This window comes from Ovis canadensis, chromosome 3 (genome assembly GCF_042477335.2).
Source record: "Ovis canadensis isolate MfBH-ARS-UI-01 breed Bighorn chromosome 3, ARS-UI_OviCan_v2, whole genome shotgun sequence".
NCBI lineage: Eukaryota > Metazoa > Chordata > Mammalia > Artiodactyla > Bovidae > Ovis > Ovis canadensis.
In genome coordinates, this window is record NC_091247.1 from 81,578,378 (window position 1) to 81,594,733 (window position 16,356).

Below are 16,356 nucleotides of genomic sequence, written 5' to 3' on the forward strand. Positions count from 1 at the left end.
TTCCATTCATTTTCTTTCCCGTAACATTTTTTATTCCTTATATTTAAGAAACTATTTATAAAAATATGCTTTTAAACCAGCTAAGTAGTTTAGGTAGATATAAATATTTTCTAGTTCCTTAAAATGGTAAGAAAATGATAACGTAAATCCATGAACTCAGAAACACTAGCACAAAAATAGCACGAAACGTCAGTATATATGCCTCAGTTCTCCAATATACGAGTCTCGTGTAGCGAGGTTTACCCTCTATGGCACGCAGAGATTACTTCCAATTTCTACTCCCTTTACAAAGCACTCTTCTTCTTTTAAAGCTTTTACCTGTATGTTTTAAAGCCTTTCAACTGTTCTGCTGAAAATTAGCTTCAGGAACAAACACCGCTTTTCAACCATCACTCCTTTTACAGATACCTTCTTTAAATCAAAACGGAATGCCTCAAAGTAATAAATTTCTCACGATAAAGTATCTACAGAATTTCTTTAAGATTTCCCATCTATTAAGCAACACAGCAAGTTTTCTTATCCATAGGGGAAAAAACGTGCATGGCTCTAACATGCTAACCAGGAACGTAACTAAAGTAACAAGGCTAGAATCAGAGCTCACAGACAAGTTATGGACACGTTTAGGGGTACACGGTAATATGAGAACCACCTGCAATTCATTGGAACATATGACATTTGTTCTAACAACAACAAACATAAGCAAGACTGAATGTATTGAAAATGTGAGTAATAAAATGATGTGTTACGTACTAATACATATGGTATATAATTATGAAATGGAAGCCAAACTGGACAAATAGAATGCTCAACCACAAATTCAGATACTAGCTTGTAAAAATTAAATGTTTTTCAGAAAATTCACCCAAAAGACTTTAAAATTCATTTATAGCTTGTTAAATCTTCTAATTTGTTATGAAACACTGAATTTCCAGGATATTATATAACTGTAAAGGGTTTGTGGGAAACTGAGAAGTTTACAAAGACGTACAATTTGTCATTAGTGCAAATTGGCAGGCTTTATTCTACCTTAGGAGTAAAGGTGCTTCCCCAATAAGGGCTTTTAGGCAATTCCATCACAAAACCCCATTGGGTAGGATCACCTCCCACCTATCTTTTGCTGAGCACTACTTTCTCACAAAGATGGCAGAAGTTTCAATGTTTCCTTTTCAGGTTGGCGTGATACAAATGGCAGCAGACAAAACAATGTTAAAAAAGAAAAAAAAAAAAAACAAATAAAAGGCTGCACACAAGAACTTATGTTTATTGCAAACAAAAATAAAAACAGAGAGAGGGAAGAGAGAAGATGGTCAGAAGCACAACATATAAGGTTAAGAATTTAAAAGCATCTTACATTCTGCCCTAATGGCAGCATAATTAATAGGAACAAACGGCCGTCTTGCTGCCTGCCGCAGCCGGAGGGTATTTTTGCAGACCTGCCGAGCAAATTTTGTGAAATATGTAGTGTGAAGGAAGAAAGCTTGACGGGTCTTCACTGCAGACTTCGGGCTCCCAGTGTTTCGGACTGGCATCCCCTGCATGGCCTGGCGAGACATATGACTTCTAACTCGCGGGTCCTGTAAATCAGACAAACAGATGTGTGAAGACCAGAATGTGTCACATACATACTGCTTGCACTCTGCTCAAAGAAAAGGGCAAGTTTTACGTCTTTCACTGAAGAATATATGACTTAATACAGGGGGAGAGCATTTTAAAGTGTGTCCTTTGGAGTAGGAGGTGGGGACTAGAGAAGGAAACCGGGCGGAAGTGGGGTGTCTGCGAGCCTATACTTTTTCCTTCTAAACTGACCTTAGCAATCCCAAATCATATTCACAACAGTGAAAAACTGCCAGGAGTAACATTATTATTATTTTAATATTGAAGTGTGTTAGTCGCTCAATTGTGTCCAACTCCTTGTGACCCCCTGGACTGGCCCACCAGGCTCCTCTGGCCATGGAATGCTCCAGGCAAGAATATTGGAGTGGGTAGCCATTCCCTTCTCCAGGGATCTTCCTAACCCAGGAACTGAATCCAGGTCTCCTGCATTACAGTGGATTCTTTACCATCAGGGAAGTCCCAAATATTGAAGTGAGGGTCCTTAAGTCTTGTTAGCTCTCAATAGGTAAATACCTAATATTTGCCATCTATGAGAATTTTACCAAATCATATTTAAACTGTTGTTCACCCCAAGATTGAGTCCATGCTTTCCTGTTATACCTATGATAGCTCAGGAACAGGAAGAATGATCAATTTGTATTTATTACTTTATGCAATAAAGCATTTTCAACATGCTAAAGGTTGCAAACTGTTTCAAAAAAGCCATTAAAACCAATATTTAACTTGTAGGCTCTCTTCTCATGCTAACACCTCCCACACACATTGTTCTTCTGTCTGAGTAATCTCTCAAGACCAATATTTTGAATACCTGAAAAAACTGGATTTGTCCCTGCCCCTCTCTCCACACCTACCCTGAACATTTCAGTACTATGGTTAGCTTTAATAGCTTTGCTTAAGTTTGCCTATACTCTACTTCCGTTTGCGAGGAGTGATTCAGGCGCTGAAAAACGTGCCATTTCTCAACACTAAAAAGACCACTGCTTGTGTACCTCGGTAGCTGGGCTAGGAGGTAACTTCTCCTCTTCCGACTGGGTGGGCATCTTCAGGCCTCCGTATTTTTTCCAATAGAGCCAACAGGTTGCACATAACCTACACTGCATATTAGGTGGGCCCCAGGAATACCACTGATGAGACTGTGTAGCTAAAGATGGAAGGAAAAATAAGTAAAATAAGAATGTGATATAACTTGTAACAGCAATACATATACAGACAAACATTTGAAAAACAGTCCAAAGCCATCTTTAGTTTATAATCTTATTTTTCTTCTCCCAGTTTACCCAGCAAACAGGAACGTCTGATACATGCATGTATTTTTCAAGTCAGAATTCATTCAGCCATTTATTTCTCTATATATCAAATGCCCTTATTAAGTGCCCTCTATTACACATTATACTGCTGAAGGAATTTTTGTTGGTTCATTAAAAACATCCCCTATTGTGTACATTTCTGGAGGTAAGTTATCAGGAAGGTATTAAACTAAATCCTGGTTTCCAAACCTATGGTTCAGAAACTAGCTCAGGGTTTAAGGTGCTTAGAGGGACTCTCACAGATAAAGGTAGAAGTTGGACAGAAATAGGTTATCTGTTTTTCATTCCTTTATTTTAATCAATAGATAAAACAATTACTTTACTTCTTCTCTCTTTAGAAATGGAATCCGTTTCAAGACTGTAAGTCCCTATCAAGTGAGCACGTGCAGTAGAGACGGGGCATGCTTAAGCCCTGAGAGCTCAGCTGATTTATTCCTGAGCTGAACACTACAGACCTGTGTTATTTTGCTCTGAAATTTAAATTACTGCCATATAACAATTTAAGTATTCCCACAATGGATCTGAAGTTTAAGACAGAAAACACTGAATCTTCTGCCCTTGACCTGGAACGTTGCCCTCTTCAGGTTAACATGTTCGAACAGCACATCAGGGTTATCAACTAACACTTCACAAGACACTGTCAAAAGGGAAGATATAGTGATCACTATAGCCATACTACTTCTTATGAACCCCATCATGTGTTATTCTGGGGGGACTCCTGGCAAATAGTAACTTAAAAATGTTCCCTCTTGTAATTTAAAACCAAATAGTCAAATAAGTCAAGCTGAGTTGTTTTAAACACAAATTTTAAGAATCCTAAATATTAGGCATGGACTTATTTTGGATTCTGAATATAAATTTTCACTTGTATTTAAAAAAGTATTTTTATCCAAATTAATCATGATATGTCATTTTATTTTTTTTTTTCACGATATGTCATTTCAATATGTCAACAAATGTCTCTTTATACAATTAACTCAAATTCAATTAAAGACTGACAAACAGAAAACATCAAATTCTTTCTGTAAAGATAAATTTGGTATGTATATTATATTGAAATATAATAAGTAATTTAATACATGGACCTCAAAGATTATAAAATTAAAACTGCTTTTTTGTCATGCACATATAAAAATGGTGGAATAATTATTTAAAGGGATATGTGAGACTACATATAAGATGAAAAGGGGTGTATAAGACACATTAAGCCACTAGCATTTCTTTAGGAGTCTTTCTACTTTCATTTAAATATAAATGAAGTTCAAAATCTAAGATTTCCCCCAATGCAAAAGCAGCTATGCAATCCATGTAAAATTGTGACCAAAAGAATCTAACTTTCCACAAAGTGTTTCCCTTTGCGCTCTCGTGGTACAGAAAATGGTTAGGCATGTGCTATTTCTATGAAGACAGCAATCCGTCTGGCTCACACCTTCCTTGGTTGTAGGAAAGATAATTACATGATTTGGCTTTAAAAGCCTTTCCTAATGCTGGAGCCTGGTACGGGGCATGGAGGAAAGTAAAAAACTGGGCACCAAGTAGATGTTTTTAGTCAACATTGGTGTCCTTCCCTCTTCCACACCAGGCTGCTCTGACTGGAAGGACATATGGATGATTTTTAGTCAATATTGTGTCCTTCCTTCTTCCACACCAAGCTGCTCTGACTGGAAGGCCATATGGATGATTGTGTCACCATAGCCCCGTTTAAGAGACTATATTGCTGTTTGAGGTTTTAAAGAAATATAAAAAATGTATCTGGGACTTCCATGGCAGTCCAGTGGTTAAGACTCAGCATCACCACTGCAGAGGACGTGGCTTCAACCCCTGGTCAAGGAACTAAGATTCCACATGCAGAGGGGTGCAGCCAAAAGAAAAAGAAAAAAAGTAGAAAAAGTATCGACTACTTAACAGTTCGTCTCACCACCTCAATTTAACATTCAAGGCAAATATAATGCACCGGCATCAGGTAGTTCTTTTAACAAGGATAAATACTGATAAACACAAGAGTATCATAAACAGAATCTCCCAAGCCAGTGCTCTAAGGGAACTGGTCTGAGGACTATAAATACCAGTTTCTAGCAGTAAGTCCTTCCTACAAAGTTATGTGGAGCCTTTAATTTGTCAAAATATACTGAGAAACACCAAAAGTATACTGGTATATTTCGTGAGACCATGGTTTACACAAAGCTAGTAACAGCTCTGAATGTAGCTTAGCACGCACTGCTGTGGAATACTCAACAAACCCAGGACACCACAGAAGCAAATCAAAGGAACCTAACACCTAAATTGAGCGTCCAAGCGGAAGGATGGGCATCTATTCACTCTGAGGCTACCTTATCCTGCTCTCCATGCAGGGCTGACTCCCACACCTCCCACGGATGCCGCCAGCATGGTCCCTGGGGGAGTAGGGGCTGGAGTGGGGAATAAGCCCTGCTGGAGAAAACTCACCGTAGCAGCTCTCACAGGCTCGCCCGAGGAGAGGGTTTTGTGGCTGGAACGTGGTTCCCACAGCTCCATTCACAGCACCAGGTTTGCCATTGCTGGTGGATATTTGGTTGGGATTTGGTTTGCTGCTTTCAATGAAATATAAAGCGAAGTGATAAAAATGACTTGTGTCACAAGGTAAAAGGCTCTGCATTTCACTACTGATTTTATCTTAACCACACATAAACATTTGAATGTTTGATGAAGAAGAAATAAAAATAAGGTGTTTAAATGAACCCAAACCATTTATCTTTACAAACCGAGGCTATGTAAAAACCAATCTCATAAGCATGACACTCACAAAATAAGTAGAGTCATATCTCTTCCTCACCCAGACACAATTTCCTTAGGATACTGTCTGAAATTTTGGAAGATGCAAGTTATTAAATTTTATTACTTATCATGACAAAATAATTTCTGGATTAAATAAATTAAGCAGTGTGCAGTGTTTAGGGAAAACCACTGCCCCTCCTGCTGCTGGAGTGACAGCTGCTGGCCCCACACTGGCTCCCAGGGAACTGCACAAAAGCTGCATGTCAGCAGTGACACTGCGGACATCAGCTGGGCTTACTGTGAGAGGTAAAAGCACGTCAAGAGACTGTGGCCGCTCATCATTTCTATTATGCTTGAATGTTTATGAAGATGATTACAGAGCACTTGAAATTAGAAAAACCACTAAATGTATCCGAGGCATTTCTTTTTAAGAGGAAAAAGGTAATATCTATCAGATTTCCAGAAGTCATAATTCCTCAGAATCATGTAGCCTGGACTGTTTTGGTATTTACTGTGCCAACATGGTTTACTTTTTCCCATCTGGGGCAGCCTAACTGCCCTGCTGATCAGTCACGCCCAAGAACACTGTCCACCTAGGTGTACACAGTATGTCCTCAAGTACACTCTCAATTCACCTAACATATATTTATTCAGGGTCCAGTAAAGAGAAGTGCTGACATCAAGCAACTTTCATTCTAGAGGAGCCTTCATGTCTATATGCTGGGCAGAAAATAAAATAAGTTAGCAACTTATTTGTTAGCAATGAATGCTGAATGACTACATGTGGACTACATATACTCCTATGGCCAGTGAAGTAAAGAGAGCTCACAGCTATTAAGGAAGATATTTGAAGTTTCAGCAGAGAGTAGACTCAGGAGTTTCCTTTTTGCTCTTTCTCATTCCCACACTTACATTTACCAGTGAAAGCCTAATATGTAAACTTTACCTGATGACAAATTAAGATTTCTTTCTGCCAGTGATACTGTAACTCTTAAGTGAAACCAGCTAACCTGTGTGTGCACTGAAAGCCCTATTCTATAAACAGGGCTATTATTTATACTTCTTATCTGTGCCAGCAATGTATTTTAAAGACAAATTGGTTTTAAAAACACATTTTAAAACAGACAAAAAGTATTTCTCCTCTATAGATTTCAGTTGGAAACACAAAATTAAAAGTGGTGATTAACAATGACTAAGATTTCCAAAGGTCTGTAAAAATCTGCTATGCATAGTCAGAAATGATACCCCTTGAAGTCAAATGGCTGATAATGCCATTTCAGAAGATTTTCTCTAAATATGAAAATATCTGACATTTAACACAGGGCCAAATATATATGTGTTAAAAGAGAGCTAATACAAATTTACAGTTGAGCAGCCTGAAAAAAGCGAGAGTAAACACAACTTCAGTTGTTCAAATTAATCTAGAATGTTATGTGGCTGAATAAACCACTGACTTTAACTATAATAATCACAAAAGGAAAATGAGTATGTAAAGGTGGAATATAGACAGGTCAACCACTAAACATACGCTTTTCAAAACCAAGAACCTATAGATTAATTCTCAGGGGACAAATGGTTGATGCTAATGTGATGATTTTAATAAAGTTTTAAAAGCTGCATTATATGAAGCTGCCCTTCCTTTTAGCTAATGCCCAAATCCTTCCTCCCTTCCTCTGTGCTCCAGACTCCAGCCCTCCTGCCCTCTTGAGAACTTTGTACACTTGATTCTCTTTTCTGGACCCAAATTTACCATGGAAACATATCTCTCCTATTAAAAAAAAACAAAAAACAAAACTCCATTACTCTACCCATACTCAACCCTCAACACCAGGGATTTGCCTTTTCAGCCAATTTTCTTGAGATCTGCCAAACTTCAACTGTCACCAACCACCTCCATGTTGCTACATTCCCTGGCTATTTTCACTAGCATTTGACACTGTTAACCTCTTTCCCTCTTTGAAAGATACTCCTCTCTCGGGCTGTGTGATAATGCACTCACCTGGCTATTCTTTTTTTGGCTATCAATATCTATCTGATATAGAAATACTAGATTTCCTCAAGTTTGGTCCAAGGCTCAACTTCTTATTACTCTAAGAAATCTGTAGTTTCAAGAACAATATTCTATGCAAATGAAGCTCAAATTTGGACTTCTAGCCCAGAACTTTCTTCTGAGTTTAAGAACAATATATCTGACAACATACTCAACACCTCTTTTTGAAGAAAGCAAACTCAAAATGACCCAACCTGGTTCTCTGCTGCAGCTTCTCATCATGGTGAACAGCACAGCAATCCACCTAATTAAGCTAGCCAGAAACCTGGGATTCAACATCTCCCCTCCTCCCCTCCATACACGTCAATCACCTCCAAGTAGCAGGCACTGTCCAGGCCACAGGTCTAGGTCAAGTTGTTATAACTGGTGTCCTTATAGCCACTCCCCTGACTCCCCAAACCATTTTCCAAAATACAGCCAGTCATCTTAAAGCACATACAAATCTCATGACATCCAATTTCAGTGTTCATCAGAGGGCTAACCCCTGGCCCCTGCCCACCATACTGGCCTCCCACGGCTCACCACTCTCTTCATATCAGCCACACTGCCTTTCTCTCTGCTCCTGAACTATGTTCTGCCCCTTCCCATCTCATGATTCCATGAGCCCGGAAAGCCCCCATCACCCAATTAATCCCTTGCCTAGAGTTCACAAACTCACCTCCACAAGGAATCTTCCCTGACAGCATCACCTGAGTGTGGTCCCAGGATAAACTCTCACACAAGCGCTTCCTCTCCACCACAGTACTCGTCACACTGGGTGACTAGCTGTTTGGCCTCTGTCTCCCCCACACTAGAATGCAGGCTCCAGAAGACCACCTGTCTTCCTAACTGACCGACATCTAGTACCGAACACAGTGCTTCGCATATAGCAGACTGTCAGGTTCAAACAAGTAAGAGTGAAAAATAACTCTCGGTCCTGTGGTTAGGACTCAGTGCTTTCACTACTGCGGGTGTGGACTCATGTTCGACCCCTGGGATGTAACAAGCCATGTGGTGTGGTCAAAAAACCAACTTAACCTACACTCTGTTTTAAAATAATATTTCAGAGTTAATTGGGAAATTGTTCAAAGAACTCAGCTTCTTATCCAACTCAACAATACAGATTTATAACTTTTATTTATATATATGATTTACAGAACATGGCTGTTCTGTAAACACTTTATTTACCAAAACTGGTGGCAGGTGAGATTTGACCCACAGACCAGTCTTCAACTTAGATCAAGATTCCAAAGTCAATGCAAAACTGAATAGAAACACCAAAACTGTGGTATTTGGTGAATACTAGCCACTTTTCCTGTAATCTGACAGCACTGTAAAGTAGAGGAGTGCTGATGTGCTTGCTTTTGAAAATCTAAGACACATGAACCACAATACTGTTTTCTTTGGGGAGTTGCTCTTTTATAGATCAGTCAAATAAAACATATAATTTTTTATAATATTAGAAACCACTCTGCATAAAGGACATTATAGCCCTGAATAAAAATTATGGACCTTAGAAATTACATGTTATCTACCTTGAGAAAAAAAACTAATAAGAAATATAATAATTCATTGTCTATGAGGCCTCCTGTGTATTAAAATATGTATTAATGTATTGAAATTCAGTAAAGAAAAAGCTAGGTATATGATAACTGTACTGAACTCAAAAGAGTGAAAAGGTTTGAATCAGTACATAGAATTTTGTAGTGAATTTCATTTTAATCCCCAAAGAACCTAGGATAGCACTATATACATGGTGTTCAATAAACTAAATCTGCTTGAACAAATAAATTGTCAAACTTATGACCTCAAAAAAAAGAAAGAGATAATTCATTTAAAATGTAGCAAATGAAAACTGGCATTCACTTTAATATATAATAATTCCTAAACCCAGAGGATAATGATAGAATGCTAGGCATCTGAAACAATCAAGACCGATTTATTATTTATCCAATATTTACAAAGTTTGGTTCTAATTACATTCCCTAACTTTCCCCAAACAAACAATGTAAAATCCTCCATAAAATAAAAACAATCCTCAAAAGGGTAATGCACATTACCCAACTAAAATACATTATACAATACAGAAGTCTCAAAAGTTGCTAGCTTTCTGAAACACATTTGCTTCAAATAATATTTTCATAAGTTAGTTTTCTAATACTTTCCCTGAAGCTTTGATGGCATTTTTGCTCTCTGGTCCTTTTGTTAGTCAAGCTGGGGATTCCCCCACGAGCCATTTTCTTCCTAAAATAAAATCACTGCAGTGGCATTAAAATGGAAAGCAAATTATGCTTTGTAGTGGAAGAAAATAAGATACACAAAGAAATTCAAATCTGGCTGAAGATGACAAAAATGTAAATATTTTGTTTTGGATAGAATTAATACCATGGCAAATATTTTATAAGATTTCCATTACTTACTAAGTTGGGATATACACTTGTTTCAGTTTACTCTCAGCTTCTGCTGCCTTTAGACGTTTCTAATTGAAAAGATAGATGAAATATTTTACACACACAATGTCAAAATAATTATTACCACTTCATCTGTCTTAAAAACATTCACAAGAAAATAAAACATTAAAACATAATTCAAAAACTGCCTTTTTAAGATGAGTTTTTCTTTCATGTACATGTTCTGAAACTGCAGAAATTTGTAAGGAAAATCACTAGATTCTGAGGTACAGAACAGATATTAAAAACATTTTAGACACAAATTTTAAAAATAATGCAATGAGCAACTCCATTTCCCATTCCTCTAGAAGCAGATAAATCAAACTTATAAGTAATCGTTTTTACTTTTCACATTTAGTTTCTATTTTATTTCTTTTTGCCTTTCTGGGAGGGATAAAAAACAATGATCTTTGCTTTTAGAAAATTACTCAGAGATGATTAGTTTCCAAAGTCTATGCAAAAGAAAGAGACAGTAACTAAGTCCAATTAAATAAGCATTTACCCTCAAAATCTTGGGAGGTATGCAGTAAACTTTAAAGCTTGATTGAACTCATGTCAGATTTTCAGGAACCAATTAGGAGCCAAATGCAGGGAAAGGCATGGTGAAAAGATTACATAATCAAAGCCAGAGACTGATCACCACAACAGAAAATGCAAATCGAGAAAGAAAATAATGTATGGTGGACATTCAGAATTACGGCAAATCAGAACACCAGGAAGAAAATAATGTATGGTGGACCTTCAGAATTACGGCAAAGCAGAATACAAGGGAAGCCTCCATTTTCTCAATGAGAAGGAAATAAAAAAGGAGACAACTTAAAACTTTCAAATAAGGAGTTGAAATTTTTGGAAATAATTTAATTCAAACACATTTCAACCATCCTTGATGCCATCACTGCCACCATCTCTAGAAATTCTTTTCACTTTGAATAACACAGATTTCCAGAGCACATGGTCTTCACATCTACCTAAGTAGATGCTGGGGGTGAGGTGGGGATGGGGGGCACGCATGCAAACTTTATTTGGAAAGTCAACAACAGATGAGAAGATGGCAGACAAATGTTCTAAAGAACCATCTTACTTGGTTTTGGATGCTAGTTTGAAATAAGCACTTTCTGAATTATATATGATGATAACACTGGACATTTTTCAATAAGCCATGGGTATCTATTCACTATTCACAACCTCAACAACTCATTAGGGTAATTTTTTTAGTGATCCCTTAAATTGTATTTTTACAGCGTGTTAACACTTGCCATTGGGTGATCATATACTTAGGGAAAAAAGTGCCTGTTAAATCTATTTGCCCCTTTGTCTCTACCAGTTTTGACACGGATCTAGAAGAATATAATATACTAGGTCACCTGAGGAAAATACACTTTTCCTCCAAAAGTAGTAATTGAGAGAATTACCTCAATTTGGGACATTTGGGAAAGATTTAAAAACTAAGTTAATCTCTGCTTTTAGAGATAATTTTTTGGGGAAAGTTCTGTATTTATGTACAGTAAACTTTAAATAGTAAAGACATTAAACTAGCAAAGACTAACTACTACACTTAAGGTCAAACACTTGATATAATCACACAAATGTCCAGGAGGTTTCAGAAGAACTCTTACACACCTGAAGTCATTTCTGTCAACTATACCAACAAAGAGATGAAGCACCAGGCACGTACAAGGAACATAATACCTCTCTGGTGGATCTTTCCCTGCTATCTTTTCAAAATTTATCATAATGGAATCTGAAGTAAAGAAAATATTGAGACTAAAATCTTAAAATGATATGCTAAAGATATGAAATTACATAGTTTATAGTGATCTAGAAAAGATAAAGCAAACAAAACAAATTTAAAACTAACCATATTGCTAAGAAATATAATGTGTAAATAGTTCATTTTAATGCAACTATATTGGTAGCAACATGAAAAATTACCTGCTGCACATATCTGTCAGTAGTTTTCCACATGTAATAATATTCAATGATGCTAGTCAGTGATTTCCAAGGGAGCTGAAAAAATATGTAACGTGATAATGAAAACAAGCTACTGTAGGAAATTATTTTCCTTTAAAACCATTTCTTAAAAATAATGAGGCAATAACCTACATGGGAGACGCAATCTAGTAGAAATGTTTGAGAAAACTGAAATTTATTCTGAGCAAAGGGTCCCCAAACAAGTTCTATTCAGCTAGAGGTGATGATACAAAACATTTCTCAGCCGCGATTTTGTTTAAAATTATAAACCTTATGACTGATAACATTTCATGACTTAATCAGTTTTCTCGGGCTATGAGTGAGGCTGAAGTATAATTTTTAGAAATAGTATTTTGAAGTCTCGCCTGAGTTCTTTAACTTCCAAAGATGACATCCACAGCTAGGGGTCATTGGTCTGTAGCGTAGCACCTCTCACCTTTTCAAAAACTGCTCTACTTTAATCTATTTTGTTGTAAATAAAATGAAAACCCAAGTCTCCAAAAAACAGCCAAGTGTGGTACATATCAGAAAAGCAGGAAGCTTGTCTGCTCTTTTCCATAATTATTCAAAAATGGCCAAATGAGCTTCTACTTATGATACCCAAGATGGGAGAAAATATTGAGTATGTCCCTCTGTAAAGGGAGATCTGATATTCATTCAAGAAGCCAATCAGGGCACTTCAAACAGAATGAGAACATTCAATCATTAGCTGTTGAGGCAGATGTACTGATGGGTGAGTCAGCACCCTCTGACTCTCATCGAGCTTGCTCTAATGCACCACTGGCTTTAAACAGTTCTTCCCAGACCCCAGTGCAGCTAGGGCTCTGTTTGTGACGTACATGAACACCATTCATGTCATTCCTATCACCTCCATATTTAACTCACCTGTTCGGCCTGAAGAGAAAAATAAACGGAGTTTAGAAAAATGAAATTATTTTTAAGTTTAATTGGGTGCCACCTTCAACAAATGTGGTCTCCTTACAGGAACAGATCGGCACAGCTGCCATCTCAATTGCAGTTAAAGCAAATATAATTTTCTCCAATTTAACATAAAGCCATCTAATGGAGCTGAAGGGGTCTGAGGGGCAGTGTTAAGGAGCTGACTGCAGCAAAACCCTAGGCATAGTCTCCTAGGGTTTTAAGCAAAGCAAGACTTCTTATCTCCTAGTCATTCTTTTGGGAAACAGCCCCTGGCATGCAGTTTACCTGGTAGTCTGAAAAAAGAAAACCAAGTGACATGCAACCCAAGCTTCCTCATGAGCCACATTTTATCTAAGTCCTAAAGTCCTAATCAGCTGTGCTCAGCACCACCAGGCTCTCATCAAGAAGTGTAGGTCATGTCTGTGTCTACTCCTGTTGAAGTATAATCTCTCCCTCAACCCTCACTCTGGCTTCATGGGAGTTCCCTACGATATGCCAACTGAAGAGGAAAAAATCCAAATGCAACAGATGGCTCCGCATGATGCTGGCACCAGCTGGAATTAAGACTCTGCAGCATTTCAGCCCCAGGCAGGAGTGCCTAAAGCACAGTGAAGAAGGGAGACGCTTGTGGTGGGCAGACCACTAGAGTGGACATCTGATGTTGTACTTTGAATTGCAAGAGAGAAGGCCAGAGGTACTAATCTACATCCACCTGTGGACAATGGTCATTTCTTTGACACAATGATCAGAGACTTGAAAGGAATCAGATTAGAGGACTGGTTGCAATGAGGCTTAGAAAAGAGATCTGTGGGACAGACACCTGGAGGGGGTCTGGCTGTGAGGATATTTGAGTCCCTGTGCTCACAAAGGTCCTCTGCACAGGAGGTTTCTCATTCACCTGCTGGCCAAGATGATCCCCTCTATGGCTGCCAGCCAGCCTCTTTTCCTAGACACCCAATGACTGCTCAAAGGACACAAACAAAACAGACACACACGTGGAAGCCACCACAGGGATCTCTCTTACCGATTCTGATCTGATTCCTCCAAGTGTCTAACCTGCAAGGAACAAAGTGCACAGGGCCTCCAGCATGGGACCGTTCCTAGTAAAACGTCAGCTAGACTAGACTCTCAGCATCCTAGAATAGCAGTTATCTGTTTTTATTGAATGGACAATTATTCTAGATATGATTTCCCTTTTTTGCCTGAAATGCATTGGCTAGTAATACCATACACAGACTTATGAATGACTTTTTTCCACAGAACACTGCCTTTAACCCGGGACTTAGAATCTGCAGGAGTGAAGGTTTGGGTCACCCCACCAGACCAGATGAACTTTGATCATCTAAGATACTGTGTTGGCCTTTCTTTCAAATAGCAGAGGGCGTGGGCGGCATCCAAACCTAGGTCTCTAGTCTTCCCAGAGACTTTATGAGAACTTAATATCCTATATGCCTTTTGGCTTAAATCAGATGTAGTGAATTGTGTACGTAGCAACTAAGAAACCTAATATAATCAAAATATCTATCTTTTCTTCTAAACTAGGTGAGGTTGAGTTTCCCTCACTTCTAATCAAAAGTACTCTGATACAAAACTCGGTCAGGGGAGGCGGAGGGGGAGGTGTTCTATTTTGAATGACACCTAAGGCATCAGAAAGCGTTTCACAAAGGGAGAAAGGAAGACTAGAGAAACATCTATATTTCATTCCTTGCTCCGATTTTTCTTCTGCACCGACTTCCCTTTCTATTTTTATATAAAGTCTGTTGTTTGTGGTGTGTTTTTACCTTTATAATTTAATGCAGAAGTTATAAGTTATAAAGACAGGGCTGTGGCTAAAACCAGAAGAGGAATAAACATCAGAGATGGATGCTGTGACATTAAATTTAAGCCTCCTCATTTAAGGAAACAGTACCATATTTTCTAATAATTCAGGGGTAATTGGTGTTATTTGGTAGCTAAGTTGTATTTGACTCTTTTGTGACCTCATGGACTGTAGCCAGCATCTGTGCTGACCTCTCTTTTAAACAGCAGAGGGCATAGGCAGCATCAAACCTAGGTCTTTAGTCTTCCCAGAGACTTTATGAGAACTTAATATTCTATATGCCATTTGGCTTAAATTAGATGTAGTGAATTGTGTACTTGGCAACTAAGAATCCTAATATAACCAAAATACCTATCTTTTATTCTAAACTAGGTGAGGTTGAGTTTCCCTCACTTATAATAAAAAATACTGTAATACAAAACTCGGTAAAAAGTAGTGTTCTAAGAATAGAGCCGAGATACACGGCACTTACTGACAGAGTCGGGGTAGAAGAGAATCAAGCCAGATGGGTGGGCAGAGGCAGTAGACATGATGGGGGGCTGGGGGGATTCCTGCTGGAGGGCAGCCATTGTAGGGCCAGGTAGTTTTGCTGGCGTCAGAAGTGCTGGCTGTGAAGCATCGAAACATGGATCCCTGGCCCTTCTGGAGGTCTGTTAGCTTTCTGACACCCTTTAATAAATTTCTTCCTCCTCAAATGGGCTCACTCAAATGGATTCTACTGTCTCTAATTTTGACTTGCTTGGTATCCTTTCCAACTTCCTGCTAATTCACTTTCTTATGCTACCAAGGCTAGAAATCCAAACACAGTATTTCTAAGACTCTCCTGTGATTCATTTCTGCCAGTCAGATGTATATGTATAAGACAAGTTTGGAAGTAAATTAAGCAGGCACAGTATGGATGGTGCATAGCAAGGGATCCATCTTGCTGCAGCGAAAGTAAGAGGCATAGAATTGTTCTAGACCCCATGAGTCTGCCAGAGGTTTCCTGATCTGAAGATCGTGGCTACAGCAGTGTGACCCTGGCTCAGACGTTAACCCAGCAGCTTCTCAATTCCCATAGTGGGCAGAGGTAACAGCTCTCCTGGGGATCGTTTCTGTGGGATTATTCTGAGATCCAGCTTGAGCCTCCTCCTCCAATCCTATCAATGATTTTAAATTTCTAAAATTAATTTCTAAAATTAAACACCATTCAGTTTAAATCAGCTCTTATAATTTTGTTATCTGCAACTGAAGTTTAAATGATACAATAGCCAGGAAATACCCTTCAATGAAAAGAGTTTCTATGGCAAAGGACTCCACTGTATGAAGGGGGATGGACTTTGCGATTTTGCACTTTAGATTTTTCAGTTCCTCTGCACATTTCAGGTCCTGTTTAGGATGTAGAAATCCACAAGAGAATGTCATCCCCACTCTAAAGATGAGGGAAAAAACAAAAAAATTTTTTCAAAACCATACCAACTCTTTAGACCATCAGAGAGCTAAGATGACAAG

At 38.3% G+C, this 16,356-nt stretch overlaps 1 protein-coding gene across 8 annotated transcripts in view; it reads right to left on the reverse strand.

Annotated features, from left to right (window-relative positions):
* The window catches only part of MTA3 (metastasis associated 1 family member 3), a 217,826-nt gene that overhangs the window by 26,349 nt on the left and 175,121 nt on the right, over window positions 1–16,356 (reverse strand). For 4 of the 8 annotated variants that reach the window (XR_011255718.1, XR_011255716.1, XM_069583458.1 and 1 more), the window contains exons 10-14: window positions 12,087–12,161; window positions 10,125–10,183; window positions 5,367–5,488; window positions 2,604–2,755; window positions 1,352–1,574 (exon numbers count right to left, since the gene is read on the reverse strand). Coding sequence is in view for 4 of the 8 variants with exons in the window: in XM_069583458.1 (XP_069439559.1) it covers window positions 1,352–1,574; window positions 2,604–2,755; window positions 5,367–5,488; window positions 10,125–10,183; window positions 12,087–12,161 (631 nt within the window). In the remaining 4 variants the exon portion in view is untranslated. Of the gene's footprint in view, window positions 1–1,351; window positions 1,575–2,603; window positions 2,756–5,366; window positions 5,492–10,124; window positions 10,184–12,086; window positions 12,162–16,356 lie in introns of all 8 variants that reach the window. The other 4 variants (XR_011255715.1, XR_011255717.1, XM_069583456.1 and 1 more) reach the window with 1 other exon arrangement.